Raw genomic sequence first — 20,930 nt, 5'->3', positions numbered from 1 at the left:
GTCGGCTCCGTCGAACTCCTCTTAAGCACAGTGTAAACAAATGCTCTAATTTACGACAAGGTGCTTCGCTTTCGTCAACCTGACTTGTAAAACAATATAAATGACTTGATAGTATAATAAACTATTTAACTAAATATATTTCAATTTGCATCAATAGAACAAAATGGAGTTATAGTATTTTTCTCTTTAAAAAAATCCAAAGAAAAAAATGCTTATTATTAGGCCTATTGGTATGGTACGTTCGAGCAAAAACAACCACTCACGATACCCAAGTGATAATTTTTTTTTCTTTGGGACAACGTAATTGGTCAGTTTTGTGATTTTAGATGGGAAAGTCTACTTAATCAAGGGTTTTACAGAATTACTTACAGTACTAAAGTGATAATGTCCATTACGATTTGAGGGGCGTCCACGCGGCTGTTAGACAATACCTTGTGATCTTAATAAAAGAGGCACGTCTTTTTAGTGTGTCTAGACACAGTGTCTGGGGACCGTCTAAATATACACTTGCCAATCAGCAACCACAGGTACAGGCCATGGAAAGGAAAGACCAATTAGCCAAGAACACACTCCGATTATTATTTCAGTACGTGGGTTAATTTATGTACAAACCATAATACAGTTATTTCAACACTTTGACAATGAATAATATTACTTGTTGCCGGCTTAGTGGGATGGATATTATTACAGAACATTGTGATGCATCCGCAAAAATCAGGTATGTTTTGTTTCTTCAGTTCGAAGACTAATTCCTGATGTGACACGTTAGATATTACGTAACCATCAGCTCACCAGAGGGCGTATTCACTGGGATTGTACAAAATGGCTGCGCCCGTTATATATAATAGCCTTCACATTTAACCATTTTATTAATTAACTATATGATTATACTTGTTGATATTAAGCAATAATGTGCATTATATATCGTTGAATATGCATACCAAGCCCAGGGTTGAAAAGAATCATGATTTTTTTTTTAAATAAAAAAAATTGGATTTTTTAAATTTAAATTGGATTTTTTGGATTTAAATCAGATTTATTTGATTTTTAAAATTTTTACTTTAATTTGGAGCTTCTGAATTGAATATTTGCTCCCTATTAAATACACGATTTGGAAGCTTCACTGCATTCTGAAAGAAAATACCTCGAACATCTAGAAATGAGGCAACAAAATGCATTTTGGGGATTATTGAATTAATGTTTAAGTACTTGGTGTTTAGCCAGGATGGCTATATAAGGTGATTTGACACGTGAAGTCAGTGACTTCAAGTCACATCTGTTAGATCTGACTCTAGAGCATCCCCAAATTCATCCAATTTACCACATTGAAGCAGAGTGGCTTCACTTGACACCTTCTATTGTGTTGATCTCCCAGGATCATCCCAACCATAGATTTGGGGGAATTGTCACTGATCAGTATGACTTGTTAGACTACATGGTGTTGAAATCTAATTGCAATTCAATTATAAATATATGTAAAAATAATTATCTAGCGTAAGTAACAATTGATTTTAAATAACACTTCATTTTTTGTACTGCAAGTTAATTGATAAATCACATGTTTACAAAATAATGAATAAAAATAAATGCAATGATCATAAAAATCAAATGAAACATAATAAAAATCAAAAAAATCGAAATGCATGATTTTTTTGCAGTGATTTAAATCAAATGATTTAAATCAAACAACTCTGATCAGGCCAAATGCCTTAATTGTCCTTTCCTTTAAGGTTCAAGTTGAGACCAAGCAGAAAGTTATGCTTATTTTATTATTGACATATCTTTCATTTTACAATAATTTGGGTTTTTTAAAACTCATATTCATGTTTATATCCATGTAAGGTCCACATTTGGACAGAGCAGACATTTACGCTTATTCTATTACCAAGGTATCTCTTGTGTCATTAAAAAAAAAAATAATAATAATTTTCATGCTTATATCCATTTAAGGTTCAAACATACATGTAGGTGCAGTGGTTTTATATTTCTGTTCTGGTTTCTAAAAAAATATGAATTACACGTGTTTGCAAAGTCCTTTGAGTTGATGATGGTGTTTAAAAAGTGCTTGAATTATGTTCAAGTGTTTTACAGAAATCTTTTTAGTTTAGAACTTAAGATGAAGTAGAATAAATTGAAGCATATTTCTGATAAAACAGAATTTGTAAATTCTTTTGTAAATTTGAACTTGACCTAACAGATTCTGTTGTGTATCAATTTTTATGAACACCTGCAATTGCGAAATGAGCTTCAAGAGTGCTTTATAATTCCTGGAAAGCATTTCCTTTACACCTATGTTAACCCTGGTTATGCTTGTTTTATTATTTAGAAAAATGTTTGGTGTTATAAAATTTGTATTATGTTAATTATTAATTTTGTATTTATTGTTTGTAAAAATTTCTTCATATTCAACAGACTAGCAAGTTACATTTATTATTGTATTAAAGTGAACGTTGTTAAGATTTACATTATATTTATTAACATGTTTCTATGATAATTAATGCATAATTTTCAATTTAACAGACTGTTACCCTACTTTATGATTGCAGTTAACTTTGTTATGATTTTGAGTTTATGTTTATTAATTTTTAAATATCATTGTAAAATGCTGTGTAAAATTAGTTCATGTTTATTTTAAGGTCTATGTAAACTGATAATTTAAATATTTTATATACAGGATGTAAACCACTGGGTTTATGTTAATTTTGTCCTTGACTAATAATTTAAATATTTTATACAAAAAAAGAAAGAAAGAAGTGTTTTATTTAACGACGCACTCAACACATTTTATTTACGGTTATATGGCGTCAGACATATGGTTAAGGACCACACAGATTTTTTTTAGAGGAAACCTGCTGTCGCCACATAGGCTACTCTTTTTACGACACATATTTTATTTTATACCTGCATGTAGGATATAAACCACTGGGTTACTGGTTGGACTGACTGGAACATTGCCTTGGATATGCGAGGAGGCCCTAATTGGGTGAACAATTTTGTCGACAGTCCTGTGATAGTAAATGCTAAAGCTGGGGAGTTCTATAAGCAACCAATGTTTTATGCCATGGGCCATTTTAGGTATGTTATAATTTTTATTTATACTTATAGATTTATTCCACAAATGATGAACTTGTTATAAAAATCAATTCTGTGTGTGAGATTGTATGGGAGGGAGTGTATCAAATATTGCTTTGATATATTTCAATGTGTACTTACTTAACTCTCATCTCAAAAAAAAATCTTTACATAAAAAAATATGGTGTAGTGGAAGGATCAAGTATAAACTTAAGTTTTTGTCTTAAAAATGCTCAATCCTCTCTGCAGTCTCAATACAATGTAAACATATTTGTTTGTTTTATTCCATCAAATACATAATATACATGTAGAATACAACTCTCATTTGTGCTTGATAAAATTTTTCTAAATGACTGAACTTCCCATATTAGAGTCAGGTCAGATACCATGGGAAGATCACAAGTTTCATAAACATGATATGGAGCAATACGAGTGTCATATTTTATTTATTACCCACCTTCAAATAATGTAAAATCTGATAATTACTTTCAACATGCATATAGGTCAGATAAAGAAAGATGACGTCACTTACCGTATTTGACCGGAAATTAGCCCAGGGGGCCAAGACAACTCATTGTAAGCTTAGCATGGGGTGGGCTTATTCCCAGACAAGGGGCCAGTTTTGTTGAAAAAAACTAAAAAAAACTAATAATTAAAATAAATAATAATTAAATGAACTAGGAAGAAAATGAAAAACGTCCAGTAGCACATCTATTAATTAGTGTTCCATTTGTTATTAATAAATAATAGTTTATTAATTACAATTTGTTTTTTACTAGTATCTAATTATCAGAAACGCACCTTCTATGTTACAATTACTTACCAGTGTTGTTTATTTACATTCAAAATTTAATGCTGAGAAGACTTAAAACAACAAATCAATAGTGTATTACGTTTTGACAGGCAGCCAGCTTACACTACAAAGAATTGTCAATCTAGGCCATTGTTCTTAGCCAATCAGAATAAGGTATTTGCCTAATTAGCATTAACTGCGGACACAGTGTGGTGGTAAAAATAGACATTGGTTTAGTTCAGACTTGGGTTTGGGTACTTCAAAGAAATACTGCAGGCATGAAATTGAAAACAATGTTACACACTGTTACTGTTAGACTACTAAATCTCACTGGTGGATTGTGTTACAATGAACTTTGAGCAAACTTGCAGTTTTGTGTTATTTATAAGGTGACGAAGTTGGGGGTGGGCTTATTTACAAACGAGGGCCTAATTTCCTAAATGCTATCAAAATGGAGAGGGGCTTATTCAAAGACATGGGCTAATTTCCGGTCAAATACGGTAATGAAATGAAAAAAATAAATGTTTTATTTAACGCCGCACTCAACACATTTTATTTACGGTTATATGGTGTCAGACATATGGTTAAGGACCACACAGATATTGAGAAGTAAACCCGCTGTCGCCACTTCATGAACTACTCTTTTCAATTAGCAGCAAGGGATCTTTTATATGCACCATCCCATAGACAGGATAGCACATACCATGGCCTTTAATATACCAGTCGTGGTGCACTGGCTGGAGCGAGAAATAGCCCAGTGGGCCCACTGACAGGGATCGATCCCAAACCGACTGCGCATCACGCTTTACCACTGGGCTATGTCTCGCCCGTTACTGAAATGATGTCATTTAGTAACCCATACACACTTCATACGAGATATATACAATACACCCAAATGTTCACCAGATAAAAAGTCATATCTCACTTGATATCAATATTTTCATACAGTGAAACCCCTCAAAATGGGACACCCACTGGGTATCCAGTTTAGAGAGGTTATTTTCTCTACTGATATCCTAAAAGGGATCATGAAAAACATTCAGTTTTTAGAAACTTCTGGTTTATAAAGGATTTTAGGGCTTTCACTGTATGTAGGCCTAATTTAATTACGTCTAGCTAGCTATAAATCAGAAGATACAACTTTGTTCATTTTAGATAATATTGACTTTTAAATTTTGCAAAACGGCTTTTAGTTGCAAACTGTAGTTGAAGAAAAAAGTATGCACAATGTATATATCAAGTCATATAATCTGTGTTACTGTGTCTTTAATTAATGTGTATCTCTTTTTTTTCTTCTTTTTTTTCTTTTTTCCCCCAGTAAATATGTTGTGCCTGGTTCAAAGAGAATTGAACTGAAACTAACAGGTGACAACAAAAACCTTCATTCTGTCGCTTTTCTGTTGCCAGATGACTCCATTGTAGTAACCGTTTTAAATAAGTGAGTATTTTATGCTATACATGTATTATGTCATAATAAACAAGCATTTTGAGACAATCTGATTAAAATTAGCTCTACTGGGTCTAGCCAGTAGATCTAACAGCATTGCGTGGACTCCCATGTCCAGGTGACATTTCATCTATAAATAACAGTTTAAATATCAACCAATTGCACTTCACCTTTTATAGTGTTATTCGGGAGCATACAAATTCTAAAAATACCGGGCGAGCTATTTATGTAATAGGCGAACTTGTTGGTCTATTTCAACATTGAAAAAACAGGGGGAAAAGTGCAGTAATAAACTCTGGATTGTATACTAGTATAAACAGATTTTATGGCTATATCATCACGGTTTATTTTTTCATCTTGGAACGAATTTTATATAAAATGTTATATTGCAATTAGTTTCCGACATAATCCCGAATGTTTTCAAATTCTTTTCAAATCACTGGCATGATTTTGCAAGTAAGGTTTTGATTGGACGAATGAAAGGTCAACTGGACATGAGCTCCAACGGGCTGCTGTTAGATCCACATGTAATAGTGGAGCTAATTTTAATTAGATTGATTTTGAGAGTACTTTAAAGCAATGCATGTGCCCTACCTGGTCCAATAATTTATTGTATCTTCAAAATTCAAGGGCCATACCTCTATGATAAGTGGGTAAAATCACCATGAAAGTTAAACTTGATCTGTAACAGTACGTGATAAAGCTATATATGTACAAAATTTCATCTCGGTTATCTTCAGGCATTGCAAAACAAAAGTCCAAAAAATAATTTCAAGTTCAAGGGCCATAACTCCATCAAAGATGGGTAAATTGCCATTAAAGTCAAACATATCTTTACATGATAAAGCTATACACAAAATTTCAGCTCACTATCTCAAAGCCTTCTAAAGAAAAGTCCTGAAAACAAATTTTTGTATCTCCTAAGTTGAAGGGCTATAACTCCGTCAAAAAAAGGTAAATTACCATGAAAGTCAAACTTGATCTGTAACAGTACATGATAAAGCTATACACAAAATTTCAGGTGAATATCTCAAGGCCTTCTAAACCAAAAGTTCAGAAAACACATATTCATATCTCCTAAGCTCAAGGGCCATAACTCCATCAAAAACGGGTAAATTACTATGAAAGTCATACTTGATCCGTAACAGTACATGATAAAGCTATACACAAAATTTCAGCTCAATATCTCAAGGCATTCTAAAAAACATATTCAGAAAACTATATATGGGACAGACGGATTGACAGATAGACAGACAGATGGATGGAGATGAAACCTATAGTCCCCTCAGGTATGAGACTAATAAAGTAAATAGGTGATTGCCTTGGATAGCATTTCATAATGTCATGGAGTGACAGTGTTAGTTGAATGCACAGGGCTCGAACTTAAGATAGAAGGAAGGAAGAAGGAAATGGTTTATTTAATGACACACTCAACACTTTTTATTTACGGTTATATGGTGTCGGACGTATGGTTAAGAACCACACAGATACTGAGAGAGGAAACCTGCTGTCGCCACTTCATAGGCTACTCTTTTTTATTAGCAGCAAGGGATCTTTTATATGCACCATCCCATAGACAGGATAGCACCTATCACGACCTTTGGTTTACCAGTCGTGGTGCGCTGGCTGGAGCGAGAAATATGGACCCACTGACTGAGATCGATCCCAAACCGACCTCGCATCAAGCGAGTGCTTTACCATTGGGCTAAATCTCGCGCCCCTCGAACTTTAGAATTTGTTAACTACAATGTACAGCAATTTAAAAATGTTTCTGCTGTAGGCAAAATGCTCACAGCAATTTTAAACAACTTTTGAAACAAATAAACATATACAGTGAAACCTGTCTAAACCGGATCATGCTGGAGACCTAAGATATATCCGGTTTAAACAGGATGTGGTGTTTAGAGGGCTGAGACCATAGAACTCTGTGACCCATGATATAACACTGGATGCTGGACAGCAGAAATTCCAGTCTGCTTTGTTTTCTGAAAGTCGTTTTTTTCCCTGTTAAGTTGACTCTTCATTCATTTATACTATGCCGGTTTGTTCAGGTTAATTCATTGAGGATTTTTTTATTTCTAAAAAAAAAATCAGTCTAGTTTTTGAAATAGACAGGTCTCGGTTTTATCAGGGTTTTTTAATACATGGTTTAAGTAAGAAAATTCTGGACCATGAAATTTGGCCTGTTTTGACAGGATATTGGTATTTTCAATGTCCGGTGTAGACAGGTTTCACTGTATTTAAGTTACAAAAGCCAAAATTAGATGCTCCACCAATGGAAATAATTTTTTTATCCAGCCTGCCAGTGACAAAAACCTCTAAACCCATCTATGGGTCTATTGAGCTATTTCTTGATACTGTTTTGACATCCAGTAGTCAGTGTGCTCTAGTGGTGTTGTTAAACAAAACAAACTTTAACCATTAGTACCACACACCTACTTTTGCTGTCCACCTTCATATCCCAAGTCCTTGTCTCCTCATCTGTGACAGATGTATATGCACTTTCCCACAGACAAAAAAGCACATAACATGGCCTTTGTCCAGTTGTGGTGCACTGGTTGGAATGAGAAAAAATCCAATCAGCTGAATGGATCCACTGAGATGGTTCGATCCTGTGACGCAAGCACCTCAAGCAAGCACCCAACCAACTGAGCTAAATCCCACCCCAGATTAATGCAACAGCAAATAGTTTTTGGGTGTATCGCAGTATTTGTTAAAACCATGGGACCTTGAAATAATGGGGATGCACATCCCCCTGAATCTGCAATGTCCAGTAAACCACTGATGTTTGACATGGTGGGACCTACCAATGGTAATATGTGTTCGTGTAACTGAATACATGTGTAGACATTTAAGCCAGAATTCATGAGTTCAAGTGCCATAACTCTGGTAAAAATGGGAATAAAGTCCCCATGAAAGTCCCCCCTGAATCTGCAATGTCTAGCAAAGAACTGATGTTTGACATGGAGGGTACAACCATTGGTGATATACGTTTGTCTCACTGAATACACCTATAGACATATAAGTAAGAATTCAAGGGCCATAACTGTCAAAAATGGGCATGAAATCCACACAAAAGTCAAACTTGGTCTGTATCTCAGTATTATGATAGAGCTATGTACACAAAAGTTTAGCTCAATAGCTTGAGGCATTGCCAAATGTGGGACAGATGGAAAGACAAAGACAAAACCTATAGTAAACCCCCCTGTTGGACCGTTAGAAGACAAAACCTATAGTAAACCCCCCTGTTGGACCGTTAGAAGACAAAACCCATAGTAAACCCCCCTGTTGGACCGTTAGAAGACAAAACCCATAGTAAACCCCCCTGTTGGACCGTTAGAAGACAAAACCCATAGTAAACCCCCCTGTTGGACCGTTAGAAGACAAAACCCATAGTAAACCCCCCTGTTGGACCGTTAGAAGACAAAACCCATAGTAAACCCCCCTGTTGGACCGTTAGAAGACAAAACCCATAGTAAACCCCCTGTTGGACCGTTAGAAGACAAAACCCATAGTAAACCCCCCTTTGGACCGTTAGAAGACAAAACCCATAGTAAACCCCCCTGTTGGACCGTTAGAAGACAAAACCCATAGTAAACCCCCCTGTTGGACCGTTAGAAGACAAAACCCATAGTAAACCCCCCTGTTGGACCGTTAGAAGACAAAACCCATAGTAAACCCCCCTGTTGGACCGTTAGAAGACAAAAAATTATTGGGTTTGCAACTTCAGAAGAAAGTTTAATTTTGACATTTTTTTTGTTTCAGGGATCCAGGGTCAATTCCTGTAACGGTGGAGGACAAGAACCTCGGCTCATTCACAACAGTTTTGGACGGTCGCTCGATAACTACATGGATTTGGTGGTTTAAATAAAACCAGTTCTGTCATTTATTAAAACAAAATACATTTCAAGTAAATGAGATATGTTTTGTGATGCAGTTGTGGATCCAGAAAATCTATTTGGGGGGGGTGGGTTCCAATGAAATGTGGCCAAAGGCTACAAACGTTCCCGAAGGAATTTTTCGGATTCTACAACGTAAAAATTAAAATAAAAATACAACTGTCGCAACATTTAGATCCACCACTGTGATGCATAAATCTTCTCACACTACAGTACCAATATGTCTGTTTATGAAGATAACAGAATATACTTTAAAAACTATTGGTCCAGTTATTCAAACATTACGTACCCTATTCACTGTCTTGCAGATCGGTGGTTGGCAGTTCCTGTGTACAAACACCAGCCGATGAGTGTCACTGACAAGTCATGTTTTTAATTGGTAATACATTGTTGATCAGGATGGCTTTTTGTTGTACGACTGCGTAGACACCATCCAAACAATGATCATGGTGGGAATTTTCCTCTCATGGAACATTGTGTTTTCTCGCATTTTAATCATCCTTGCCCCCGGACCCCTCTAGATTTCCTCTTTTTTACAGTTCACCACCCCGGTCCCCACTAGATTTCCCCCTTTTTTTTTTACAGCTCGCCAATTCCCACCCCTGAATGTTTAATGCTCCTATCACGATTTACACCTGACAGGTCCATGAGAGAAACTGACAACATATGATCAGTGGGATTTGTCAGCTGGTGTGTTCCGAGCATTAGTTAGCTTTAAAGCTGTGTTCTCGTTATGAGATTAGCTGCACCAACTTATCGGTCCTACCAAAATCAGAACATATAAGACTAAAAGTCATCATGATTTAGGTGTATGTAGTACAATTTGATCCCATGCAACAAGTCGGTGCTATTAATTACATAATGAGAACACCTCTTAACCAATAGTTAATAGAAATTTTCAAAACCAATGACTAATCAGAATCGGTACAAATAATAATTGAAAAGATAATGTTAAAACTTGATTTCGAAAAACTATCCATATATATTCAGATCTAAAGTTTATTTTATATTTATGTAAAAATAATAAAAAGAAAAATATTAGACAAACTCAGGATTAATTTAACTATGCTTTGAACAACAGCGCCCTAATTTTTGCCTGGAAGTACATTTCATATTGTTTTGTTGTAGGAGGATGCATTGTATTTGCATGTACTAATGTATGCGAGGTGATTGTATTCAGTTGTATGATTTTATCTATAATACATTATTTTAATACAGTGTTTTATATATTATGTTACAAAAATAAATATTTTTTTACAATTTTACAACTGTATTATTTATTATTTGTCTTATTAGCAGTACTCTCATTCTAAAGAATACTGTTTAAAAAATTTAAAATATTTTATTATGCGAGGTACATTTTACCAGATTGCACTTACATTTGTAAGTTTTAAAATCATATTTATGTTGAAAATATAGCATAATATTTCACACACATAGATAATATGTTTTGACAAAATACCAAGCATAAGTCATAATATACTAGTTACAAAACGTTACGGGCAACGTGGAATAATATACTAGTTACAAGAAGTTACGGGCAATGTGGACACTGCATCTGAGATTGGTAGCCCATTCGCTGTGCCAGTGGTATGGAAAAACTCTTGCAGTTAATGGATGACGGAATGGCTCACTTGCAGACAACTCACTACTTGTCTCATGGATATGCTGTCATTCAGACATGACAGGGCTCGACCAGTCCAGAATGCTCAGTTTACATTTTGGTGGTATGGTTATTTGAAGCCAGATTGCAAAGAAATGTATACCCTCCCAATGATAATCAAACATGAAAACTGTTAATATAAAAAAAAGGAGTTTCACATGCACCATGCAGTTTGCAGGCAGGTACCCTGCTTAGTCATAAAAAAAAAAAGAGTTTTAAAACATCGGACAATCTTGGATTTTTTATTAATACAGTTGCCATACGCTTTCTACCAGTAACCAAACAAGCTGTAAGTAAAAGGCTGATGTACTTGCAATCTGAAATGTTTTATTCAGGTCTGTAACCTACTTTTCATTGCCTATCACTGCCCCTGATTTTGATTTTTGAAAAAGTAAAATAAAATTTATACTGGCCCTTAACTTGTGGTGACTAATATACCAATATGATTTTAAATATGAAAAGGTTTAAAATTTTGGAGTTATATACCTGCCTTTGAAACAAAGGGGGCAAGATTTAGCTCAGTTTGTAGAGTGCTCGCTTGAGGTGCTTGCGTCGCAGGATCCATTCAGCTGATTGGTTTTTCTCTCATTCCAATTAATACACCACAACTGGACAAAGGCCGTGGTATGTGCTTTCCTGATGGTTTTTTGTTTAACGACACCACTAGAGCACATTGATTTTTAATCACTGGCTATTGGATGTCAAACTTTTGATAATTCTGACATATAGTCTTAGAAGAGAAACCCGTTACATTTTTCAATTAGTAGCAAGGGATCTTTTATATGCACCATCCCACAGACAGGATAGCACATATCGCGGCCTTTGATATACCAGTCGTGTTGCACTGGCTGGAGCGAGAAATAGCCCAATGGGCCCACCGACAGGGATCGATCCCAAACCTACCAAACATCAAGCAACCACTTTACTACTGGGCTACGTCTCCCCCCCCCCCCCCCCCCCCCCCCCCCCTCTATTACTATGTTGATGAGATGAAAGATTTTTTTTTTTTTTTTTAAAAGGGAGACAGTAATATTACTGTGATATAGTTTTGTGGCATTGAAAAACAGACTTCTTATCATGAACAGAAGGAAGGAATGCATGTTTTATTTAACAAAACTAAACACTTTAATTACGGTTACATGGAAAGAAAGAAAGAAATGTTTTATTCGACGACACTCAACACTTTTTATTTACGGTTATATGGCGTCGGACATATGGTTTAGGACCACACAGATATTGAAAGAGGAAACCTGCTGTTGCCACTTAATGGGCTACTCTTTTCGATTAGCAGTAAGGGATCTTTTATATGCACCATCCCACAGACAGGGTAGTACATACCACAGCCTTTGATATACCAATCGTGGTGCTGGAAAGAGAAACAGCCCAATGGGCCCACCGATGGGGATGATCCCAGACTGACCGTGCACTGTACCACTGGGCTACATCCCGCCTCTCGGTTATATGGTGTCAGACATGGTTAAAAACCACGCAGATAGTGAGAGGAAACCTGCGGCCACCACACAATGGGCAACGCTTTCTGATCCCACATAATCCCACAGACAGGATCGCATATACTACAGCATTTGTTACACCAGTTGTGGAGCACTGCTGGAACATTAAGTTTGTTTTTGTTTAACGACACCACTAGAGCACATTGATTTATTAATCATTGGCTATTGGGTGTTAAACATTTGGTAATTTTGACATATAATCTTAGAAACGAAACCTGCTAAATGTTTTCCATTAGTAACAAGGGATCTTTTAGGTAGTACTAAACCAAATAACTTCCGGCTGGGTCAAAGTTCGATGTGCACCCAACTTTTGATAGAAGTTAACACCACAAGTCCTGTGATTGGTGATAAATGTGAGTGTGTTGGTTGTAAAAAATAATAGTTTCATCTGGGTAAAAAAAATATGCAATTTTATTTCATCTAGTACCAATGTGTCACATAGCCTTGTGCTTGAAACATGTATGGGGTACCTGAAAAAAAAGTACTTGAATTTTGTGCGGAACTAGGGTAGTCATAGATGCTACCCGTTATCTCAGAAACAAGCAGCTTGACCCCCAATTTTTTCTGATACACTTTAAGTGTGAGGGGTGGTAGTATTTATATATCCGTGGTGTTGCAGATAGGAGTTTTAACCACATATGTTACTATTATCGTCTATGGGATTTGATTTGGTAGTATACACCCTATATATGCACCATCCTACAAACAGGAAGGCACATGACACAGCCTTTGATGTACCAGTCGTGATGCACTAGCTGTAACAAGAAATGGGCCCACCTACTGGTATTCATCTCAGACAGACCGCGCATCAGGTATTTACCACTGGACTATGTCCCGCCCCTAGAAACTAGAAATAGTCTAATCCCAAAACAGATGACAAGTGTTTGTTTTGTTCAACATTGATTAATTAATCATTGGATATTGGATGTCAAACATTTGGTAATTCTGACTTCTTGTCATTGGAGGAAACCTGCTATATTTTTTTTTAATGCAGCATGGGATCTTTTTTATATGCATTTTCCCCACAGAGAGGAAAACACATACCACAGCGTTTGTCCAGTTGTGGTGCACTGGTTGGAACGAGAAAAGCCAATCGGCTGAATCGATCCACCGAGGTGGTTCAATCTGGCGACACAAGCACCTCCCTTGAGACCGGAGTGATTTTAGATCCCCTTGGCAGATAAAAAAAAGAAAAAAGTATTAAATATCGGGCCTCAGTGGTGTCGTTGTTAAACCATCGGACTACAGGCTGGTAGGTACATGGTTCACAGCCTGATACCAGCTACAACCCAGATTGAGTTCTTGAGGGCTCAGTGGGTAGGTGTAAGGCTACTACACCCTCTTCTCTCTGACTAACCCACTAACAACTAACCCACTGTCCTGGACTATATAGCAGAGGTGTGTGCCCAGAACAGCGTGCTTGACCTTAATTGGATTTAAACATCAAAATAAGTTGAAATGAAATGAAATATCAATGCTCAATATGGTCAGTATTCACCATGAGGAAAATAAAGCCAAGCTGAAGATCACTCTCCTGAAGTTGATCTAGGAAAGCAATCGCATAAATTCAAATAAAATTTAAATTCCCTACTCTCCTAAAACACTCCAGGCGAGTGTGGAGGGGAGAGAGTGATCACTCGCATTTCCTGGCGAAGACTACAATAAATTAATGGTAATATTAAATGGTGCCGGCCGCCCCACAATCCAAGTTAGGGGAGCAATTGATCATTCCCTCATTCTTTGCAACAGGGGCGGGACATAGCCCAGTGGTAAAGCACTCTATGTACGGCTGGTCTGGGATCGATCCCCATCGGTGGGCCTATTGTGCAATTTCTCGTTCCAGCCAGTGCAACAGAACTGGTATATCAAAGGCCATCGTATGTACTACCCTGTCTGTGGGATGGTGCATATAAAAGATTCCTTGCTGCTAATCTTAGAGTAGCCCATGAAGTGGCGACAGAGGGTTTCCTCTCAATATCTGTGTGGTCCTTAACCATGTCCGATGCCATATAACCATAAATAAAATAGTCATTAAATAAAAGATTTCTTTATTTATTTGTACCAGCAAGTTCTGTAAACACGAACTCCAGATGGCTTAAATGGTCCACCACCTCCCCCCACCCTTCCAACCAGTGACAGTCTTATACAAAGAAAATATTTATATTTTACTAAAAATAGAGGGGTACACAGACACCACCACTAGAGCACATTGATTTATTAATTCTGACAGAGAAAACCTGCTACATTTTTATACTGGTAGCAAAGGATCTTTATTATGCACGATCCCAAAGCCTTTGATATATATTCTCTGGTCCACCAACATGGATCAATCCCAGACTGTGCAACATTACTTTACCACTAGGCTGTGCCCCGTTCTTTCCAGGCAGACTATATGATCAATTTTTTTTTTTTTTTTTTTACAGCGAGTCTAGAATTGCTCACTAATGGCATTCCTTTGGCCAATGAAAGATGTGATGGGACACAGTATCACCACATTCCAAAGTGGTGATACCCTTATAAAAAGGTAATATTTATTTACTGAAAATAGAGTGGTGCACAGACCCCTTTGTACCTACCTTAAATCCATACTGTTACTTAAAAAGGGACATTCCCGAGTTTGCTGCATTGCAAGATATTTCGGACTAATAAAATATTTCTACGATTAAACTTACATATTAAATATATTTTCTTGCTTAGAATATCAGTGTGTATATTCAGTGTGTTTCTGGTCATCTTAATATTTGTAAGAAGCCCGAACTGGATTTTATCTTCAAATAATTTAGTATGTATGAAAAGTTTTATTTTAAAAAATAAAATGAAATTTAATGTAGTACAAATATTAGAACAATTTTACAGCCACTAATATTTTATGCAGAAAAATATTTTACATGTATTATAATAGTTAAAGAGTCTTTTAGTCGATAACATCTTAAAAATTGCATCAAACTCAGGAGTGTCCCTTTAACTATGACCCTATGGTTAGAACAAAATAATGCTTTTCATATTCTGCACACTGAATTAAAAACAAAATATTTGTTGAACATCTTATAATTGTTACAAAAGATATCAATTTATTCACATTTAAAACATACAAAGAAAAAAATTTAAAATATTTGTTCAGTTTGCTTGTCCTTCATACTCAAAATCCATAAAACAATGTTTCATTCAAATTCCATCTTTTAAATGTACATTATATACACTCTAGTTCACGAAACACTCCCACACACTGGATATACAACATACACAAGTCTTCATAAAGCAAATGCACCAGAAATAAGACGTGGACACAATATAAACAAACCCATGTGAAATCCGCCAGAAATCCGACTGAATAAAGAAAAGTACTTCAAAATTCACCAATCATGAATGGACACGTCCTGCGTGTGATCAAGTAATCAAAAATGTAATTGTTAAATTCTTTTCCAGTAAGTTCGACTGTTCTTCTGTTAGCTGGTGTAGGTTGTTGTTAGTCTTTACTTTTTTGTTGGTTTCTTTGGAGTTTTTGGCTTTCTGATGGCCACCTTTTTGGCAGATTTTTCAGCTGTCGGCTTTTTCGTCTTACTCGACGCACTGGGTGTTCTTTTGGGGGTTTTCAGCGATTTTGATGCAGCAGCTTTTGCGACACTTTTCTTTGGGGTAGTAGCGACGACAGTTTTGGTTTTCGCGGCTTTCGGCGTCGCTTTTTTCACCACTGTTTTTGTGCCTTTTGATTTAGCTTCCGTTTTGTCTACTTTTTTGGTAACTTTTTCTTTTTTTTCAGTCTTCTTTTTCACGGTTTTCACTTTATCTTTTTCAGCTTTTACTTTCGCGTCAGCCTTTTCTTTCCCAGCTTTTATTTTTGCCTCAGCTTTTTCCCTTGCTTTGGCCACTTCACCTATCTTGAACGAGCCAGACGCACCCGTACCCTTCGATTGCTTGAGGTCCCCATTTTCCACTCCTCGCCTAAGCGCCATTTTGAGATGACTGTTCACAATTTTCTCGTTTTTAGTAACGGTGTCGTAATGTTCCAAAATATACCTTAAAATGGCCTGTCGGGACGAACCGCCTTTCTCCCCAAGACTGTTTATTGCAGCTGTAGTCATAGCCAGATATTTGGGACGTGTCGACACATCTTTGGTCGCCATCTTAGATACTTGTTACATCTGCTGTGAACAAACTACAAGAACTCCCGCGGATAGTCTGCACGGGCTTTTATGTCTTTGCTGCGGACGTCACTGAAATTATGTTTATGTCAAAGGTCACATCCTTGGTGGCGGGGAAAAAAGCCGACAGGGTTTTAACACGGGACCATTCAGTATGTTGTTGTTTTTCTTCAAAATTCATGTTAAAACGCATTTTTGGAGTAAGGATGATGGGTAATATATATTTTAAAGTGTTATTGTTTAAAAGTTAATGGTATCTCCAGGCGTGTGTGTGTGTGTGTGTGTGGGGGGGGTCGAAACCCCTCCAAGGTTAAGCACATTTTTCTCTATTTTTTTCACAATATATTTTCCGAGAAAGTATGACTCAACCCCCCTATAACCTTCGCTCACCACAGTGTAGACCCCCCCCCCCATACCCCCTGCACAAATTCATGCAAACACGCGCCTGAACACCATGTATTTTAAATTGTTTTACTCTCTTAATGATCTAATTCAATATATATCTGGGTCCAAGCCCGTAGCCAGGGGGGTTCGTAGGATTCGAACGAACCCCCCCCTTTTTCTGAAGTGCCCTTTCAAACTAGGCGCCCCACCCCCACCCCCTGCACAAATTCATGCAAACACGCGCCTGAACACCATGTATTTTAAATTGTTTTACTCTCTTAATGAACGAAACCCCCTTTTTCTGAAGTGCCCTTTCAAACTAGGCTAGAGCCCCCCCCCCCCCCTCCCCCCGAGTCATGTCCTGCCCCTCTGAAACATGCTGAAACCGACAATGTGCTAGCAAGTGCCCTTTTAATACCAAAAAAAATAAAAAAACCTTCAAAAATCCTGGCTACGGGCTTGGGGTCATTCTACAGAAAGTATCACTTTTATGTCCTTGCGCAATTTCTTTTTTATTTATATATAGAAAATTAAATGTGTTGTCTTTAACGATACCTTATTAATAATATCATCCTGCCATAGCATTTGTTTTCTCTCTGGTAATCAGCTTTGATAGAGATTGTATTCAGGATTAATGGCAAATGGCATTGGTGTTGCCTGTCCCAAGCATAACACTATACATTAAAATATATAACAGAAGACATAACACTAAATAACTGTAATGTAACACGTACTGATGGCTGACTTACTCGCTAAAAAAGGAATCTTGTAAATATTTTACATATTTAAAACATGATGGGCAATATAAGCTTGTCCCTGGAGTTTTATGTTATTGGTGTTACTATATATACTTATGAGAAAACAAAAGAAACTAAATGTTCTCTGGATGAAAGATTCCACCGGTAGATATTGGCCATCAAACATATTTGTCAAAAACAGTAGACATATGAACACTTGTGAATAGTTTTCGTCAAATGTCATGAACGTGTTGTCAAAATATAAAAGTAGGTTTATTCACAAACATTGGTGTTACAATCGTATTTATGTGATGGTTAATCATTTTAAGAAACTTTTTGTATGTTATTATAGACATCGTATGTCTGCTACAACATGCACTTTTTTCAGTTTTCTAAACTATTTCTTTAGAGAGCACGAATTAATTATTTACTTATTTGTCATTGGTGTTACGTGCCATTGGTGTTACCAGGTACTGAGTAACACCAATGACCATTAGTAACACCAATGACAATGCGTTTTAATAAGATGCCATTTTCCTCGCTTTGCATATTTTTGAAGATTATTTGAAAATTAAAGGGACTTGTACATCATCATAGCTGCATAACGGCACTTTGGGTAAAATAAATGTTTTGTTGGAATGTAAAGAGTCGTCAACGTCCCTATCTGTGTTATGTTTTGTTCGCGCAATTAACATCCGATTTGTTGTCCGATTGTCGTTCATTTGTGAGGTTTTTCTTCAGTTAGTGAACATTTCCATTAACAATAAAGTTCAGACAAGTAAATATCTAAATACAAAACTTTACAAACCCCTAAAACCATTAATTTTACTATAGTCCTTATACAAAAGTGTTTTTTTTAAAATAATTTTAGTTTAGTTTGACGTAAGAAGACCAGTAAAAGTGTTTTGGAAATAAAAAATAAATACTAGGCCTATTTTTGTGTCTAATTTACAAAATAAAATCGACTTAGAAATAAATAACATGTAGGAAACTTCGAAGTATGAAAAAAAGCGTTCCCCGTTGGACCGACTATAAGTTTATTCCTTAAAATTACCGATATCGGGCCCACTTGACTCGTAGAAATTGACTTAAAATGGAGGAAGATAATTAACTTTCGGTGTGTGTCACAAGACCTCACGCGTGCCAGATCAACAAGGAAAATTATTTAATTTTTATTACTTTTAAGCCCCCAATTGTAAGAATTGTTTTTCAATTATTATATATATATATATTCGATCTGCAAAAGGTATGCTACGTTAAATTTTATGTGCCTCGACTGTAGTGAATAGTAAAAAAATAATTCATTCGTAACAATTGTAAATAATTGTATAAATTCTGTTAATTAAGAATCAATTTATTAGAAAATTGATATTTTACAATCTATTCACTAGTATAAACGTAATGCCAAGATCTGTATTAAAGGGACATTCCTGAGTTTGCTCAAATGTTTAAGATGTTATCGACTAATAGAGACTTTTTAACGATTGTAATTACATATCAAATATATTTTTCTGCATAAAATATTAGTGGCTGTATATTAAACGTGTTTCTGATCGTTATAATATTTGTATTAGGTTAAATTTCATTTTATTTCCTAAAAAAAACATTTTTGTCGTACGTACGAAATTATTTGAAGACAAACTCCAGTTTGGGCTTCTTACAAATATTAAGACGACCAGAAACACATTGAATATACAGACACTAATATTCTAAACACGAAAATATATTTAATATGTAAGTTTAATCGTAGAAATATTTTATTTTAGTCGGAAACATTTTACAATGCAGCAAACTCAGGAATGTCCCTTTAACATAGCTCAAGTTTTAGCGATGGGTGTTGGTAAAACGCGGACTGGACCGGAATGCTGGACAAACTGATTGTTTCTTTTAAAAAAAATATTAAACAGTGTTCGTCCACTGTGCATAGTTCAGTTGTTTTAGAAATTGAAAATGTTGAACAACGCATCCGCGGAAATGTTAGTTTTCTAAATGCATGCATGTGCCTGAACGCAGAAAATACTAACCTTCAGGGCCGTATCTAGGGTTTTTGGTTGCGGGGGGGGGGGGGGGGGGGGGGGGGGGGGGCAACGGATAAGAAGAGAATTTTCTTTAAGTTTCTATAATTTTTTCCGGATTTTTTAAACGACGAGTTGTAAGATAAATGGTATCTAATGGACACGCATGTATTATTCTAGTTCTTAAATATCCTCAAAAACCAGGTTTCAAACAAATTTTAACATCTTTTTCGACTAAAAGTTATTTACTGCCTTTGCACTTGTAGCTAGCGTATGCGTCATAAACAAATAAGTGTCAGGTTAAAGGAGACCGGACACCAAAAGACATGTAGTGTGTAACGTTACAGTATAATCGATTTCGATCGTGCTTTTTTTCATTGGATGTATGGCATTGGCGAACTGGTCATCACCTAGGAGCAGCCAGTCGTATGTCTTGAAATTGTTAACACACGTACATGTGTAAACAAGTATGTGTTATCAAAAGTAACGAATGATGTTTTAACCAACGGGTGTGTAAGAATTGCAAATTACAACAAAATACATATTATTCAGTGACAAAGTCCTAATAAAATCATATCTGGAGCTGAATGTTACATTTATTTGTTGTGTGATTGAAATAACTGTCTAGGATAATCGGCTAGGATAATATAATTCCATCAGACTTCAACGTCTCATCAGCATCATGATGAAATACAAGACATGTTCATTCTACATGTAGTCTTTATGTTAAACGCTCCTGTCTGTGGGATATAAAACCTATTTTTATCTCGTTTGGCCGTGCATTGATCATTGATACCGACTCCAAACCCTGAGTGAGTGCTCCGCAAGGCTCAATGGGTAGGTGTAAACCACTTGCACCGACCAGTGATCCATAACTGGTTCAACAAAGGCCATGGTTTGTGCTATCCTGCCTGTGGGAAGCGCAAATAAAAGATCGTAAAAGAGTAGCCTATGTGGTGACAGCGGGTTTCCTCTAAAAACAGTGTCAGAATGACCATATGTTTGACGTCCAATAGCCGATGATAAGATAAAAAAAATCGACGTGCTCTAGTGGCGTCGTTAAATAAAACAAACTTTACTTGATCATTGATATCTATGTATGTACAAGGCCGTAGCTAGCGGGCTACGTCATCGAAAAATCAGGAGAAAATTATAGAAACTTAAAGAAAATTCTCTTCTTAACCATTTAAGGAGTTTTAGACTATTAACTACTCAGATGCCCCCCCCCCCCCCCCCCCCCCCCCCCCCACCACCACCCACCCAACAA

The 20,930-nt window shown here is 36.3% G+C and overlaps 2 protein-coding genes across 2 annotated transcripts in view; one reads left to right on the top strand and one right to left on the bottom strand.

Annotated features, from left to right (window-relative positions):
- The window catches only part of LOC121386387 (lysosomal acid glucosylceramidase-like), a 29,309-nt gene extending 18,833 nt beyond the window's left edge, over window positions 1–10,476 (top strand). The window contains 3 exon segments of the mRNA XM_041517269.1: window positions 2,912–3,075; window positions 5,184–5,303; window positions 9,078–10,476. Coding sequence (XP_041373203.1) covers window positions 2,912–3,075; window positions 5,184–5,303; window positions 9,078–9,183 — 390 coding nt within the window. The 3' untranslated portion in view covers window positions 9,184–10,476.
- Window positions 10,477–15,858: 5,382 nt separating this feature from the next.
- On the bottom strand, window positions 15,859–16,509 carry LOC121388759 (histone H1-delta-like). Its single transcript, XM_041520255.1, has one exon. The coding sequence runs from the start codon at window positions 16,507–16,509 to the stop codon at window positions 15,859–15,861; it is 651 nt and encodes a 216-aa protein (XP_041376189.1).
- Window positions 16,510–20,930: the final 4,421 nt, after the last annotated feature.

This window comes from Gigantopelta aegis, chromosome 2 (assembly GCF_016097555.1).
Source record: "Gigantopelta aegis isolate Gae_Host chromosome 2, Gae_host_genome, whole genome shotgun sequence".
Taxonomy (NCBI): Eukaryota; Metazoa; Mollusca; class Gastropoda; order Neomphalida; family Peltospiridae; genus Gigantopelta; species Gigantopelta aegis.
Note: the sequence above shows the minus strand (reverse complement) of the source record. Positions and strands in the feature narration are given on the sequence as shown.